The 17,904-nt window shown below is 44.9% G+C and overlaps 1 protein-coding gene across 1 annotated transcript in view; it reads right to left on the minus strand.

The window, feature by feature from the left end:
• Positions 1 to 16,466, minus strand: part of LOC123024083 (hepatic lectin-like) — a 22,134-nt gene extending 5,668 nt beyond the window's left edge. The window contains exons 1-5 of the mRNA XM_044431377.1: positions 16,321 to 16,466; positions 13,728 to 13,826; positions 10,334 to 10,408; positions 5,769 to 5,920; positions 4,137 to 4,249 (exon numbers count right to left, since the gene is read on the minus strand). Coding sequence (XP_044287312.1) covers positions 4,137 to 4,249; positions 5,769 to 5,920; positions 10,334 to 10,408; positions 13,728 to 13,826; positions 16,321 to 16,363 — 482 coding nt within the window. The 5' untranslated portion in view covers positions 16,364 to 16,466. The remainder of the gene's footprint in view (positions 1 to 4,136; positions 4,250 to 5,768; positions 5,921 to 10,333; positions 10,409 to 13,727; positions 13,827 to 16,320) is intronic.
• Positions 16,467 to 17,904: the final 1,438 nt, after the last annotated feature.

A 17,904-nucleotide genomic window follows, 5' to 3' on the forward strand; every position in this document is an offset into this window, starting at 1 on the left:
AGGAGGAGGCTGGGAACTCCAAGGAAAGAAAGCGGTGGGAAGGAGTTGAGGTGCATGTACACCAATGCTAGGAGCATGGGTAATAAGCAGGAAGAGCTTGAAGCTCTCCTGGGAATAGGAGGGTATGATCTGGGGGGAATCACAGAAACTTGGTGGGATGAAAGGCAAGTCTGGAATGTGAACATAGAAGGGTATCACCTTTTCAGAAAGGACAGGAAGGGAAAGAGGGGTGGGGGTGTGGCTTTATACAGCAGGGAAGGGATAGGATGTGGTGAGATGGAATGCAGCACAGATGGGGATTTTGTAGAGGCAGTCTGGGTGAAATTTAGAGGTTTTGACAGGGAAAGAGACCTTTCCGAGGGGCAACAAGGGGGGGAAACATCCTTGATTTGGTCTTGACCAAATATTGGTCTTGACCAATAGAGAGGAGCTGATAGATGAGGTACAGATTACGGAAGCTCTGTATGCAAGTGATCACTCCATCCTTTGCTTTGAGATCAGGGGACTGAGGACGTGCAGCAGGTCGAGCACTAGAAGCTGGGACTTCAAGAGGGCCAACTTTGGCCAACTTAAGGCCAGACTGGGGTAAGTCTCCTGGGATAGGTTACTGGAAGGTAAGCAAGTTGAGGAGGGGTGGATGGCACTCAAAAGGGAGGTTTTGGAGGGGCAAGCCTCTAGTTAGGTGGGGAGGCGGAGGAGAATGCCACCATGCATGCGAAAGGAGGTGGTTAGAGGGATTAGACAAAAGAGGAACCTCCGTAGGAAATGGGTACTGGGGCAAATAGACAAAAGGGTATACCAGGAGGAGGAGGCCCGTTGCAGGATTCTTCACAAGCCTAAGGCTGATTATGAGCTGAGACTTGCCAAGAATATCAAGAGCAACAAAAAGGGCTTCTTTCAGCATGTAAATAGGAAGAGGAAGGGGAGACAAGTAGTGGGACCACTAAATAAGGAGGAAGGAGATCCACAGTTATGAGGGAACAGGCTCAGATGCTAAATGACTATTTTGCCTCTGTGTTCTTCCCAAAGCAGGATGGGTGATAATCCGCATGGGAGATTAGATGAGGCTAGCGACTTAGGGGCACAGATTAGAGTCACCCCCCTAGAAGTCGAGGGGCTCCTCAGGGCATTGGACATTACAAAGGCGCCAGGCCCTGACAGGTTACACCCGAGAGTATTTAGAGAGTTGGCAGGGGTTCTCTCATGCCCGCTGGCCTCCATTTTTGAGGCCTTGTGGAGAACGGGTGAAGTTCCTGAGCACTGGAGGGTGGCATCTGTGGTCCCAATTTTCAAAAAGTGTAGTAGAAGGGACATGAGGAATTACAGACCAGTTAGCCTTATGTCCATTGTAGGAAAAACAATGGAAAGGCTCATACTAGAGAGAGATCTAGTGATGCTAGATAGGGAAGGAAGACTGACAACCACAGAAGACGGCTTCCGCAAAAGCAGATCCTGCCAGACAAACCTTGTGGAATTCTACAACAAGGTTTCGAGATGGCTAGATGGAGGGGATGCAGTGGATGTGGTATACCTGGATTTCAGCAAGGCCTTTGACAAAGTACCCATGATATCCTGGTGGAGAAACAGAGGAGTTTTGGGATACACCAAAGCACTGTCCAGTGAATTAGGGCATGGTTGACTTATTGGGATGGCGACCAGTGACAAGCGGGGTCCCCCAGGGCTCTGTCCTGGGGCCAATCCTGTTTAATCTTTTCATAAATGACATGGAAGAAGGGGTGAACAGTCTGCTGATCAAATTTGCAGACAACACTAAAACTGGAGCAGTGGCCACAACTGAGGAGTTGGTACTCCAGATCCAAAAGGATCTGGACAGACTATGGAAGTAGGCAGGAGACAACAGGATGGTGTTCAATGTGGATAAGTGCAAGGTGTTGCACTTGGGGCACAGGAATAGGTTTCATAAGTACAGGTTAGGTGACAAGTGACTGGAGAGCAGCACTTGTGAAAGGGACCTCGGGGTACTGGTTGACTGCTGGCTAAACATGAGTCAGCAGTGTGATGTTGTGGTCAAGAGGGCGAACGACACCCTTGGTTGCATAGCCAGAAGCGTGGCTTCTAGATTGAGAGAGGTATTACTACCATTCTATACGACTCTGGTGTGCCCGCAACTGGAGTATTGTGCTCAGGTTTGGGCCCCTCATTCCAGAAAGGATATAGGCAGGATAGAGTCAGTGCAGCGTAGGGCCACAAGGTTGGTGGCCGGTTTGCAGGGGATGCCATATGAGGCGAGACTGAGGGAACTGGTTCTCTTCAGCCTGGAGAAGAGGAGACTCAGAGGGGATATGTTTATTATTTATTTATTTAAAACATTTCTATGCTGCCCCCATCGCAGCAAAGCCTCAGGGTGGCTCGCAACAAGAACAAACAAAAGCATATAAAATTATACAATAAAAATATTAATATGTTGGCAACATACAGGTATGTGAGGGGATGTCACACGGAGGTGGGTAGCAACCTGTTCTCCCCTGCAGAGGAAGGCAGGACGCGCTCCAACAGAGCAAAGCTCAGGGAGCCAAGGTTTCGTTTGGATGCCAGGAAGCACTTCCTGACAGTCAGGACCCCGAGGGTGTGGAATGGACTTTCACGAGAGGTGATTGAGGCCACATCGGTGAGGGTGTTCAAGGATAGGCTGGACGTCCACATGGTGGGCATGTCGTGAGTGGAGCTGGCTGGTGCTGGAGGTCAGACTAGATGGCCCGGGAGACCCCTTCTCTCTCGCTCTGTTTCTATGTTTCTAATATGGCTACTAACTGTTAAAATGAGGAAGAAGTCAAGCTAGTATATCCGATGTCTTAAATAACTGTTGTTTTTAATATTAGATTGTAGAAAAAAATAATAAAATTTATTTTAAAACAGAAGTAAAAATGATCACAATCTTGTCTCAAGAACCTGTAAACAACCAAGTGTCAGGAGTCGCAAGTGCACAATAAAAGTCTTGTGTGGAACAGCTTGTGTGGAATTTTTTTTTATTTTTTAATCCAGTAGATGTAGAATTTGATGAGCTTGCTTTTGAACTAAAAAGCAGCTGCAGTGATGATGGTGTGATTTGGGGCAGAGCCATGCCATGGGGGCAAGAAAATCAAAATCTTCTGCAATTTCTGGCATTAGGGTGACTCCAGGCCCAAGCTCTACAGCACTTCCACCACCGCCCTTCACCTGAATTGCCAGAAGCCGTACAGGGAGAAGCAAAGTTTTGATCAGGATTAATCACTGCCCAGAAAGCATCAGATGAAGGAGGCAGCAGGGACAGCTCAGCTCCTGGGCCAGCATGTGTCTTTTGGGGCCTGCCAGGGCTCAACCTGGCTGCCACAGCATCCTTCCTTTCTTCAGACATGCACACAAGCTTCATAGTGAGAACAACTGGATGGCCACATGCTCAGTATTTATTATGCAGTAAAATGGCCTCAATCCTTTCCATTTAGGGTTCAGGTCTGCTTTGGGGATGGTCAGCCTCATCAGCTTCTTATGGAAAGGGGTGGGGGAATAAGGCCCTGTTACCTTACCGTGATTTCTTAGCACTTTTTGATGCCACCAACTGCAGTAGACTTCTGGGCCGTCTCTGAATTGGACCTGGGGGCACCATTTAATGATGGTTCAACTCTTTTGGACCTAGCTTCAGAGAATGACATTGAGCAAGTGCAGCTCAGCTCCCTGACCACCAAAATAGGGTGCCACAGGGCAATATTCTGTGCTTAGTATTGTTCAACAGCTGCATGAAGCTGTTGGGAGTCATCATTAGGAGATCTGGGTTGGTGATCCCAAGCTATATTTCTCTGCACTGCCTGAGTCAGATCAGGCCATACACATTCTGAACCAGTGCCTGGATGGCAAGGTGGGCTGCGCAAAGGCCAGTGAATGAAAACTAATGGGATGTTTGACTGTATCAATTCATTCAACAATTTAGAATGAAGCTTTCCAGTGATATGGCGCTTGGGAGAAATTTTGTTCTGGGTACCAGTCTGCTTCTTGGGATAGATAGGCATAACAAAGTTCAAACTCTGAGAATCTCCACTGGTAATGTTTGAGAATTGGAAAGAGAAAAGAACAGCTTATTCTGCATTTTTTCAACCTTACTCAACAAGATTGGCAGGTCCAGTGGGGTGTTCAGTACTTACGTGAAGCCGCTGAAGTAGCTGGTGCCATCTATCCACCTCCAGTGTCCTTCAATATCTCTGTCATGGAGTCCAATCCAGTAACGTTCATTTCTGGTCCGGGTCTGAAGGAAATTCTACAAGACAGGGGGAAATTGGACTAGTGTGATGGAGGATACCTCAGCTTCTATTTTTGTCAGAAAAGTAAGGCTAGGTTAGTTTGGAATCATCTACCTCATGGCCATGCTAGGCACCCCCGTGATGGGTTTTGACACCTATGCCATGTATAAGCATGGACCTTTAGCACCATCTATGCACAAAAGTGGGGGAGCAGCAGGCTTGGGAGAAACCAAGGTTCACAAATAATATTGGGAGGCCCAAATAAGGGAATGCCCAAATATCCAATCCATTTTTCAAATATCTAAAGTCCAAATGCCCAGCCCTAAGGGAATGAGGACCAAGCATGCTCAGTGATGGTGGAATGTAGGCTGACTTTAGATGGAGGAAGGGGATGAAGCCTGGGAGCAGAATGAGGATGGAGTGACCCAGCATGGCTGTCTGGTTGGTTAGAATCCTGAACAAGGAGCATTGTACACTGCAACATTTCAGTGCAGTTTGGCTTGTGTTGTTACATACCCGAGTTTGTATTTTTGTTTCAAAAGCTCTGCTTTTTAGGAATCTTTTTGACACTGACTTGCCTGCTGAGGAACCTCTGCCTGTCTGCCAGGGGATTTGCCCTGGCCTCTTGGGCTTCACTCATTGAAGCTTCCTTGTTGAAGCACATGGCAGAGGCAGAGGGTTTGTGTGGGTGGTGGTGGTAGTGAATGGAGGTAAAACCATATGTGTGAATGGTGTGTGTGAATGAGGCGGAAGTTGTGTGCTGGGGTGTGGGGAATGCCAGCTGTGACTGCCAGAACATAGCACTGGAGTCTCCTTGACCATGCATGACCCTAAATGAAATGCTAGAGACTGACGTCACTAGTGTGGGGATGGTCCTCCTCACAGAAGTGGGTCCACCTGATGGTTCTGAGCAATCCTTTTCTGCAGAGCTGTGCACATTCCAAGAACATTCCCCTGAGCCATGCTGGTAGTTTTTACTGTGGTTGCCCCAACTCCTTCATAGGCTTATTGCCTGCCCTCAGTGGGAGCAAAGATTTGAGGCAGGGAATATCCCTGGGTGAGATAGCAGACTGAGTTCAGACAACACAATAACACAATTGAATTGTGGGTTGTTGTTAAAAGGTAAGTTATTGGATTGTCTGAACCCAGTCAAGATAACAAACCATGATGAATAACCTACGATTCACAACCCCATAACAAATGATAGGGATAATATAAAATTAAGACCCACAATTCAAACAACCCACAGTTCAACAACAACCCACATTCATATCATGGTCAGCCCCGAGTGTGGGTTATAATGTCTGAACCTAATACCAGCTTTTCCTTGTACCATTGACTGGGAACTTGCATCAGCCCTGTCTGCTCTGCTGGAATTTTCTTCCAAAGTAGGGGAGGCAATCTGGGCGTTCTAGTTGGATTCTTGCTCCCATCAGCTGCAGCCAATATGACCAAGGACATAAGTTGATGCAAATAATTTCTGGAAGGCCACTGGCCACCCATACTGACAGCAAAGGAAGTAGATCTTCTTTTTACCTGTTCAGGCATATCGTTGACAATGACCAACATTGATTGCCTATCCTCACACTGAACTTTGGCCTGCATCCAGGAGGTTTTCTCATAGGAGAAGTAGTAGCATTTTCCATTGAAGTATTCCCATTGTCGCGTCTCAGGACCACATGGAAATACTGGGCAGAAGGAAAAATGGTGACATTGGTTGGAGCTCGAGTGCAGAAGCGCTGCCTTGACATGCACCAAAAAAGCAGAGTAGTAGAAGAGCACCTTTGTAACTAGGGATGGGCTGAGAGGGCTGAAAAAAGCTTTTAAATGCGAGCTATGCTTCAGGTATCCAAACCCCAGGAGCAAAAGAAAATTTCAAGATCCACGGTTACGCAATTCCTTGATTAGAACCAACCAAAATGCCACCAGATTGTGTGCACAACCGTTCCTAAACAAGGCTTTGTGGTGTGCTTGTTATTCCTCAGTCAAGTGTGGTTGATCGGTGGTTTAGATGACATTGTCATGAGCTTCCCAGTGCACGTCTGTTTTTAAAAGCTCTTTCATGGGGTTTCAGGAGTGAGGGAAATCCAGCACAATGGATGTGATTGCATTATTCTGCTGTACCACAGTGCCACCTGGAGGTTATACAGCAGGAAATAGGGAAAGACAGGAAAGAAAAAGCTCCTTGGGTAGAAATCTGGTCTCAGTCCTCCCATGACACTGGAAGCAAATAAAATGGATCAGCAGGCTTGTTGAGAAAAGCTCAAAGGTATTGCCATAACTGTGGATTCTGGATTTTTTCCCTGTGGAATTCAGATGTTTTCTGCCTGTTGTATGGTCTCAGAGATTAGGGTTTGTGATCTCGAATGAGTTTGGAAAGTTGCTGTGGCTGCTTTTTTAAAGTTACCAGTTGAATCACATTTTTAAAGTGTGTTTTGAATAACATGCCATAGAGATTTGAACCCAGGTTATTGGCTAGCTCTCCATCCACTGAGTTATTCTGGGCGCCTAATGAGCAAACCATTCACCATCACAGTAGTCCAAGTCTATGCCCCAACCACTGGTGCTGAAGAGGCTGAAGTTGATAGGTTCTATGAAGGCCTACAACACCTTCTAGAATTAACACCAAAAAATGATGTCCTTATCATCATGGGGGATTGGAAAGCTAAAGTAGGAAGCCAAAAGATAACTGGAATAACAGGCAAGTTTGGCCTTGGAGTACAAAATGAAGCAGGGCACAGGCTGGTAGAATTTTGTCAAGAGAATACGATGGTCATAGCAAACACTCTTTTCCAAGAGATGAGTCTACACATGGACATCACCAGACGGTCAACACAGAAATCAGATTGACTATGTGCTCTGCAGCCAAAGATGAAGAAGCTCTATGCAGTCAGTAAAAACTAGACCAGGAGCTGACTGTGGCTCAGATCATGAGCTTCTGGTTGCAAAATTGAGGCTTAAATTGAAGAAAGTAGGGAAAAGCACTAGGCCACTCAGGTATGACCTCAATCATATCCCTGATGAATATATAGTAGAGGTGACCAATAGATTTAAGGAATTAGATCTGATAGACAGAGTGTCTGAAGAACTATGGACTGAGATTCGCAACATTGTACAAGAGGTAGCAACTAAGACCATCCCAAAGAAAAAGAAATGCAAGAAAGCAAAATGGCTGTCTGAGGAAGCTTTACAAATAGCTGAGGAAAGAAGGGAAGCAAAAGGCAAGGGAGAAAGAGAAAGGTACACCCAATTGAATGCAGAATTTCAGAGTATAGCTAGAAGAGATAAGAATGCCTTCTTAAATGAACAGTGCAAAGAAATAAAAGACTACAATAGAATAGGGAGGACCAGAGATCTCTTCAAGAAAATTGGAGATATGAAGGGAACCTTTCATGCAAAGATGGGCATGATAAAGGCCCAAATGGCAGGGACCTAACAGAGGCAGAAGAGATTAAGAAGGTATGGCAAGACTACACAGAGGAACTATACAAGAAAGAGCTTAACATCCCTGATAGCCATGATGGGTTGGTCACTGACCTCGAGCCAGACATCCTGGAATGTGAAGTCAAATGGGCCTTAGGAAGTCTGAGCAACAACAAAGCTAGTGGAGGTGACAGTATTCCAGCTGAGCTATTCAAAAACTTAAAAGACGATGCAGTAAAAGTGCTACGCTCAATATTCCAGCAAATTTGGAAAACTCAACAGTGGCCACAGGATTGGAAAACGTCAGTTTACATTCCCATCCCAAAGAAGGGCAATGCCAAAGAATGTTCAAACTACCACACCATTGCACTCATTTCACATGCTAGCAAAGTTGTGCTCAAAATCCTACAAGCTAGGCTCCAGCAGTATGTGGACCAAGAACTACCAGAAGTACAGGAAGGATTTTGAAGAGGAAGAGGAACTAGAGATCAGATTGCCAACATATGCTGGATCATGGAGTAAGCTAGGAAGTTCCAGAAAAACATCTACTACTGCTTCATTGACTATGCTAAAGCCTTTGATTTTGTGGATCACAACAAATTGTGGCAAGTTCCTAAAGAGATGGGAGTACCTGACCATCTTATTTGTCTCTTGAGAAACCTATATGTGGGTCAAGAAGCAACAGTGGGAATTGGACACGGAATCACTGATTGGTTCAAAATTGAGAAAGGAGTTTGGCAAGGCTGTATACTGTCACCCTGCCTATTTAACTTATATGCAGAGCACATCATGAGAAAGGTGGGCCTAGATGAATCACCAGTTGGAATTAAGATTGCTGGGAGAAATATCAACAACCTCAGATATGCAGATGATATCACTCTCATGGCAGAAAGTGAAGAGGAACTAAAGAGCCTCTTGATGCGGGTGAAGGAGGAGAGTGCAAAAGTTGGCTTGAAACTCAACATTAAGAAAACTAAGATCATGGCATCTGGTCCTCTCACTTCCAACAAAAGTGCGTATAGTCAAGGCTATGGTTTTCCCAGTTACAATGTATGGCTGTGAAAGTTGGTCCATAAGGAAGGCTGAGCACCAAAGAATTGAGGCCTTTGAATTGTGGTGCTGGAGGAGACTCCTGTGAGTCCCTTGGACCGCAAGGTGATCAAACCGGTCAGTCCTAGAGGAGATCAACCCTGACTGCTCCTTGGAAGGCCAGATAGTGAAGATGAAACTCAAATACTTTGGCCACCTAATGAGAAGGAATGACTCTGGAGAAGAACCTAATGTTGGGAACAATAGATGGCAAAAGGAGAAGGGGATGGCCGAGAATGAGGTGGCTAGCTGGAGTCACTGAAGCAGTTGGCGTGAGCTTAAGTGGACTCCGGGGGATGGTGGAGGACAGGAAGGCCTGGAGGAATGTTGTCCATGGGGTCACGATGGGTTGGACGTGACTTGGCGACTAACAACAACAAATGAACTGGTGCGTGTGAGAGCTAAACAGGAGCCTGTTTCATGAGAAGAACAGCCAGGCTGGCTTGCAGTGGATGCTCATAGGCCAAGAGATGGCACAATAAGAACAGTTTTGGTAGCAGAGTTTTGGTTGGAGAGCACAGCCCATTACTATGTGGAAGGGGAAAGCTACTTAGTGCCTTCCAGAAATTTCAGACTACAATCCCCATAATCCCTGAATATTGGCCTTGTTGCAGAGAGCTGAAGTCCAAAATGGTATGAAGACTACCAGGTTGCCTACTGCTGGCCAAAGGGAAGGGGACAAGGAAGCCCTCATCCACAGCAGTCTTTCCCAAGTCAGGATCTGCTAGTTATGCTGGACTGCAACTCCCATCTTTCCCAGCTAGCATTGGTTGGGAATTGCAGCCCAACACATCTGGAGGGCACCAAGTTGGTGGAGGTAATCCTAGGTAGGCTAAAAAGCATTGCTAAGCCTTTGAACTGCAGTTCCAGGGCCTAGCCTGCTTCTCAGTGTCTTCAGAAGAAATGATCACATCTAAGGGAAAGAACCATAGACTAGGTGGGGGATGTCTATCCTTCACAAAGCTCACCCTCAACTCTCCAACTCCACCCTTCTAATGGCTAAGCCATATTCCTTTCCAGAATCTTCTCATGAACCAGGATGGAGCGATGGAGAACTTTTCAACATGAGCCATCTATTATGCATGAGTTCTGTGGGTTCTTTAGAGGACTTTGGCTTCTATTTTTTCAGAGTACTTTCAATGTTTCCCCTTCTGGAATGGGGAAAATGGGGTATTATTTCAGATAGCACTGTTTCTATTTTTGTACTTGTGCTATTCCACTGCAGCACAGCTCCACCTAGAGGTTATAGTGCAGAAAAGCAGGAAAGGGAAAGTTCTTTGTAAGGCACTTGAATCTCAATTCTGTGATGAAACCAGAATTTGGTACAGCAGGTTTACAGCCTTGTGCAGCAAAGCCTGGGGAGGTAACAGGTGTTATCCTTTTTGAAAACACTCAGGGAATAATATGACACTTGTGATCAGTGTGGGGAAATGCAAAAGCTCACTCCAGAGAACCAATGCATGCCCCCAGCTACCCCCCACCCCCTCAGCATCACACCTGAGCTTCCAGAATCTGCACCTTCCAGTTTTAGAGTCTGAGACTTGGAGAGACCTGGTGACCCCTTCAGCAGGATACGCAGAGAGACTTACATTCATGATCAAGTCCAGGTTTTGGTTTTGGACGTTCAGTGTTCATTGTGCTCAGCTCCGATGAAAGAGATGTTGCTGAAAATGTATACAGAACAGAAGAGGTTGGGGGAGAGGAACTTCAACAGCTGAAATTAAAATTTTAGGAGCCAGTATAGAGAATACAAGCGTCACATACCACCTGCTACTTCATGTTGGCTCTCAGATACTGTCAATATGGCTGACCAACATGGCACACTTATCACCCTAGCCGGACTCTATCCAGTGATGATGGTGAAAGGAGGGACCACAGCTCAGAGATACTGTTTTGCATTTGAGGGTCCCCAGTTCAATGCCTGGCATTAATCTTCAGTTAAACAGGATCTTGTGCAGAAGGGGAGAAGATGGATGCCACCAAGATAGGATGCTGCTGGGAGTGAGAAAGATGGCTGCTTTGGGTGCTTGCACTCCAGGACTGCTGGCTGGACTTCAGAGGAATCAGAATCAGAATCTGGAGGATACCTTGGGGTGTGGGGAATGTGGGACAAGCTGAGGCACTGAGATGAGAGCAGTGGAAAATCTTATCCCAAGACCAGACTTCCCAGGGGTTCAGGCAGATGTACACTGGGTGGGAAAGGACTTGGAGCAGGGGAGTTTCTGAAACTCAGGCAGGGCAGCCCTGGCTCTAGATCCCATAATGCATCAACAGCTGAGGAGGGTGGCCCAATTAGAGGATGGGTGTGCAGAGAGGAGGTCCCTCCCAAAGAGATGGGGCCAGGCATGCCCATAAGGAGAGTTCCTGGAGGTGAATACTAGATTGGGTTCAACAAAATGCTCTGTGCATGCCCAGAGATTCATTCTGGTGCTTTGTTCTTTTGGTCAATAAAGAATGCTTTGCAAGGAAAATGGTCTGTGACTTTGAATGTGCAAAAGAGGAACCCCAACTCACTACAGATGCAATCTGGTGATGCCTCAGCCAGCTTCGTTTCTCTGAAGCACTGTGGCTAGACAGCCAAAATTGGCTATCCAGTTGTTTTACAGGGCAAGAGGAGACCAGAGGAGAGTGTCACATTCGTGCTTCCCCCATGCTGCATAGCATGCCCACAATTCTCCAAGTCTGGAGGGTTCCAGGCATCTCTGCAGGACTGTGGCTGCCTTCATCTTTAAAAAGCCCCAGAGCAACTTATTTATTTACATATTTAGAGTATTTGTATGCCGTCCTTTCGCATAGCCTCAGGACGGCTTACATAAATAAAAAGAATAAAATAAAACATAATACAAATAAAATCCAGATCCAAATCCAGATTAAAACCTATATAGCTAATGTTAAAAGTTATTAAAATATTGTTGAAATAAAAAGGTCTTAGCCTGGCGCCAAAAAAACAAATAACAACAGCTCCAGGCAGACCTCTCTGGGGAGCACATTCCATAGGCGGGGCGCCAGCGCAGAGAAAGCCCTCCTCTGGGTACTTTGCCTCCTAAAGTCTTTCACGGAGGGTTCCCAGAGGAGGGCCTCTGCTGCCGATCTCAGGGGGCGGGAGGGCATATACGGAAGAAGGTGTTCCTTTAGGAACACTGGCCATGTGGCCTGGAACTGATGGGAGCCGTAGTCCAGAATTTGGTGGTTGCCTAGCCCTGACATGGAATCAATGGCTGAAATTTCTTTTGGGAGAGCCTTGGCAGTGAGGTCCACTATGAAAAAGGAAAATAAAGAGGAATGGGATCCCTGCAGATATGCTGAAGAAATATCCCCATGCCAAGTCTCCTGTAAAAAGAGGATAACAAAATTGTTCAAATATAACATACAGGAAGAGAATTAATCAAGGAAGGCTTAGATCAGAAGCAGAAACACACAGCAATCACTTCTGAATGTCTGAAAAAATGTCAAAATGTCAAAAATGTCTCCTTTCTCCCCTCTTCAGATATCACAATGCAGTTTCAGTTCAGTGCCAAGCGATGGAGACTATGTGATTAAAGGTCCCCTAATAACATTGTCATGTTTGAGGGGTACAGCTCCCCACCCCAAAAGAATATACTGGGGCAGTTTGAAGAACTGCTTTAAGAGGAAGAACTTAGTTCACCTGTGGAGAAGCTCTTGGGGTGGAATTCAAGAGCTGGGCAGGGCCGAAGACCAAAGGGACAGGGCTCCGGGCAAGAGATGATGCTCCCAGATTATCTTTTCTTCAAGGAACTCACCATATGCTCTGAAACCCAAGTCTCTACTTCAGCTGGTAAGGTGCAGAAAGCTTAGTGAGATCAAGTTTTTGCTGTAATTTGAAAGTTTGATTTCTCTCCTCTTCTTTTCTCCTCTTCCAACTATGTTCAAAGCCAGTCACCAAATAAACTATGTTCCTGTTCAATGTGTATTATGCATGAGCAGTTGGTTTCACTCATTTAAAAAGTGTGTTGCTCTGGATTGCTAGACTCTAAGGGTGCTAAATTGCCCCACGCATCCTAAGAGTATTTCCAAAAGCTCTGTTAAATTCTGGTCTTTGAGGAATTAACTCTGAAGATCCTTTCTTTTTTTTACTATATCCACAGTTGGCAATCGTAGAGGTCTATTTTAAGTTGCTTGGTTATATTTAAAAAACAATGAAATCTATAATTTCATTGGTGTCCAGTTTCATTAAGGCTGATTATTATTTTGTCAGTCATCCAAGAGATAGACAGACAGACAGACAGACAGACAGATAAGGGTGGTGTACAATTTTCTAAAGTAACTCAAGATGCAATCCTATGTATCTTTAGACGGGAAAAGGTCATACAATTCTCAGCATTTTCTACTAGCATGACAGGCTAAGGAATTTAGTAGCATTTATTAAACTGGTGGTGCAGTGGTTTAAACCGCTGTGTTGCTGGGCTGGTTGATTGAAAGGTTGCCAGTTAGAATCTGCACAACAGGGTGAGTTCCCATTGCTCTGTCCCAGCTCCTGCCAACCTTGCAGTTCGAAAGCATGCAAATGCAAGTAGATAAAAAGGTACCACTTCGGTGGGCAGGTAACAGTGTTCCGTGCACTTTGGTGTTTAGTCATGCTGGCCACATGACCACGAAGACTGTCTGAGGACAAACTCTGGCTCCCTCGGCTAGGAAACAGAGATAAGCACCGCCCCCTAGAGTCAGGCATGACTGGACTTAATGTCAAGGAGAAACCTTTACCTTTATTAAATTGGTGGTGGGGGAGGGGGGACACGTGGCTCATGTGAAAGTGCAGGACTGCAGCACCTATCAGCCCTAGTCAGCATAGCCAGTGGTGAGGAATGATAGGCACTCAATATCTGGAGGGCCACACATCTCCCACTTCTGCATTAAATGGTACATTGCAAAATGCAACTCTTCAACAGAGCCAAAGCCAAGAAATCCTCTCCTCTACAGGTGAAACTTTTGGAGAGAAAAAGAAGGATAACTCGAAGTAAGTACCTTTAGAAACAGCCACAATGAGGAAAATGGCACTCAGCAGGCAAGAGACACCCAGCAGTACATAGATGTAGAAGATGGATCCCTGGATGCAATGTCTGCCTTTAGAAAGAAAGAAAAGAATGGAAAACAGTGGTGAAATCAGTAGCAGAGAACCTGCTTCACTGAGAATTGGTAATCATGCAGAGATCCAGTGCATGCTAAGAGCATCAGTGAGTCAACCCGCCAATCACAAGGGCATTGTTCTTCTAGTGGTGAAGCTTTTGCCACTCACTGGCTGAGCTTGCATGGCTTATTTTCAAGATCAAATGACTTATCTTGGAATGTTTGTGGCTTATTTTATTGAGAAGTAGATGCTCTGGATGTAGTTATTTCCTGCTTGTGCCACAGCTGTAGCATGATCTGATGGATCTGTAGGATGATGGGCATCTGCTACAGGTGCCACCTTTCCCTGAGATGGTGCTCCCAAAGACCTTGGACCAGAGCATCTGCCATTTCTGTCCATTAGCCATCTTGGCTAGGGCTACAAGATTTGCAAAAGTATCATAAAGTATGCAATAGCCACTTATCATCCATCCCTCTTGAACCCCTCTAGAGGTCTTGAACCATGGTTCCTATTCCTAAATGTTAGCCATGTTAACTTAATGGGAGTTAGTCTAAAACATCCAAAGAACTGGTGTGGCGTAGTGTAGAAATGCTATTTTTAGCATTTCAGGGCTGGGACTCAGAGGATCTGGGTTGTTGTCCCTGCTCAGCCATGGAGCCAACTCTTGGCTTTGGGCCAGTCAGAAACAATCAGCCCAACCTACTTTGCAGGGCTTATTTGTCATACAAGGAACTCATGGTGGCTTACATAATTCTCCTCCAGAAGAGGAGGGGGATTATGGAAGCCACTCTGAATTCCTTGAAAGGAAAAAAGGTAGGATATAAATATAACAAACAAATAGAGCACCAGGCTGAAGACAACAAGTTCAATGGGATTAAGTAAAGGGACAAGCCTGTATGTTACAATTCAAGGCACAGTATATACTGTGAAGCAGCAGGTGGAAAGCCCAAAGCTTTTGAAACTTGTCCCACTATTACCTGTCCCTCCCCATCATCTCTCCCTGCTGCTTTTTCCTGCAGCATGGCAAATGTCTTGTCTTGGGGCCTGATTTTGAAAATCCAGCTGGTTGATTTGGCTTTGAAGTGAAAATGGAAAGGGATGGGGTATGTCCATCTCTCCCACCCCTCTTAGCAAGAAGTCACTCCACTCTTGCTTTGTATCTGGTTTTTGGTGATTTATGTTCCAAAAGATGGATCTGCTACCATCAAATCTAATTTGATCCTTATTACAGCAGGGAATTTAAAAATAGCATTCCTACACAAGGGTGTTAATCTGCTGTTTTTATTTTCGGTTTCACTGTAGAAATGAGATTCAAGCACTTTGCAAGAAGGGTTTCTTTCCCTGCTTTTTCATTACATAACCACTAGGTGGCACTGTGGTCTAGTGAAATATTACAAGCACACAAGAGGAAGTTGTAATTAATTTCACTTTCACAATTAAATACTGATTTTTTCCTGCTCTAAAACAAACCAGCAAACTGAGGATGGACAGAAAGTACATCTCCAGATGTTTTGGACATCAATACCTGGCTTCCTGATCATTAGTACTGCTGGCAGGGGCTTCTGGGAATTGAACTCCAAAACATCTAGAGCTCTTCCTTTTGGGCACCTCTGCCTTAGACAAACACATTTACTGTGGCATCTACCTTTGTGCACTATATTCCACTTTCTTAGAAGCTGGAAAAAAGAGGGATAAAAATAAAAGAAACAAAAAGATAGAACAAAAAGAAAAAGGAACATTAAATATTGGACAATGGTTATCTTGTCAAGTAGGAACTGGGATTTGGATCATGGTTCATTATTTTAGGCATGGAGGTGGGGCAGCATGCACATCACCAAAAGAGAGAGAGGGGCAAAGAATTTTGCATAAAATGTGATAACTGATTTCTCCAATACAATGAAATGCTTCTCATTTTATTGGAGAAGGCTGTGATCAGGTAAACTTGCACCTATGCCATTTTCTGTCCAGTTGCTAAAAGTTGATGAGTGACTTTAGGGCTCCTGCTCTCCCTTCTTAGGGCTCTTTATCTGTACGCAGGATTTGGTCTATACAGCCTTCCAAACAGAGGATGCTTTCAAATGCTGTCCTCTGTAAAGTGTGGAAGTTGGCTACCTAGTCTCCTATGGAAAACAACCAGCTCCCATTCTCTTGTGGAACAAGCAGTTCTATAGGTGAAGGGTTACTGCAAGGGCCTTCTCTACTCTTCCTTCTTCTGCTTTTTTATCTGCAAATCAAAATCAGAACAAGTAACCCTACAAAAAGAGAACTCTGCCACTTTTTCAAGTCGAGGACTGCACTCTGCAAAGCAAGACACTTGGTCATTCTATTTACTACTGCCATATTATGCTAACTGTATGAATATACCATCCATGCTCCAAATTTAGACTCAAAAGTTAAAGCATATGTTGTTTTTAAATAAAGGATCACATGTCCTTCAAATTCCTAAATGGAAACCTCAAATCCCAGCTTCAAGAAGAAGAGGATCATTACCAGTATAAGTCCGGAAGTCATCTTGAAACTTTTGATCCTCCATGTTGTGGGGTGCAAAAATGATGTTGTTGGATTCAGAGGTCCTTCTTTGCAGATCTTGATTTTCTAAAGTTGGGACTTTGCAGTTTACCTTGCCTTTTCCATGATCAAAGTTAATCTGTAACTGGTGGCAGTGAGGCAGACCACATCCCTGCTCTCTGTCTTGATGCCTCCAGATTTTGGAATTCAGCCACATCTGAAGCCTCACTCACTGAATGCCTGTTCAAACAGAACCCTTGGATAATTTATTATTTATTTATTTCACCTCGTTTTCTTGGCCAGAGAGCAATGGCAATCAAGCAATCCCTGGAAAAATTCTGGAACAGATGATAAAGCAGTCAGTCTGCAAATACCTGGAAAACAATGCAGTAATCACTAGAAGCCAACACGGATTTCTCAAGAACAAATCCTGCCAGACTAATCTAATTTCATTTTTTGACTGGGTAACCTCTCAGATGGACTGTGGGATGGTGTGGACATAGTCTATCTTGACTTTAGCAAAGCTTTTGATAAAGGGTCCCATGATCTCCTGATTAGCACACTAGCTAAAAGTGAGCTAGATGGAACAACAATCAGGTGGATCCACAGTTGGCTACAGTATTGGACTCCAAAGAGTGCTCATCGGTGACACCTTCTCAAATTGGGGAGAAGTATCAAGTTGGGTGCCGCAGGGTTCAGTCCTGGGCCCAGTGCTCTTCAACATTTTTATTAATGATTTGGATGAGGAAGTGAAGGGAACAATTATCAGATTTGCAGAAGACACAAAACTGGGTGCAATAGTGAATGCCCTGGAAGACAGAAAGAAGATCCAAGGAGATCTTACTAGGTTAGAAAACAGAAACAGAAAACAGTTGTTGTGCTGAAACAACAGAACAAAATTCCTTAGGAACAAATGCCAAGTTCTGCACCTAGGGGGAAAAAATGAACAAATGCATTGCTACAAGATGGGGAATACTTGGCTCAACAATACTGCATGTGAGAAGAATCTTGGAATTGTTGTAGATCACAAGCTGAATACAAGTCAACAGTGCGATGTGGCTGCAAAAAGGGTAAATGTTATCTCAGGCTGCATTAATAGAAGTTTCATTTCCAAATCATGTGAAACACTAGTTTCCCTTTACTCAGCACTGGTCAAGCCTCATCTGGAGTACTGTGTCCAGTTCTGGGCACTGCAGTTTTACAAGGATGCAGAAAAACTGGAAGAGGTTCGGAGGAGGGCAATAAGGATGATCCAGAATCTGGAAACTAAGCCCTCTGAGGAAAGATTGAGAGAACTGGGCATGTTCAATCAGAAGACTGAGGGGAGATATGATAACACTCCAAAGTACTTGAAAGGCTGTCGCAAAGAGTGCAGGACATGGAATAATGGACTTAAGTTACAGGAAACCAGATTCTGATTATATATCAGGAAAATTTTAGAGCAGTATGACAATGTGACCAATTACCTAGGGAGATTATGGGCTCTCCCACACCAGAGGCATTCAAGATGCAACTGAACAGCCATCTGAGAGGGATGGTTTAAATGGTTTAACTGGAAGTCCTACA

This window comes from Varanus komodoensis, unplaced genomic scaffold, assembly GCF_004798865.1.
Source record: "Varanus komodoensis strain SLA01 unplaced genomic scaffold, ASM479886v1 scaffold22, whole genome shotgun sequence".
Taxonomy (NCBI): Eukaryota; Metazoa; Chordata; class Lepidosauria; order Squamata; family Varanidae; genus Varanus; species Varanus komodoensis.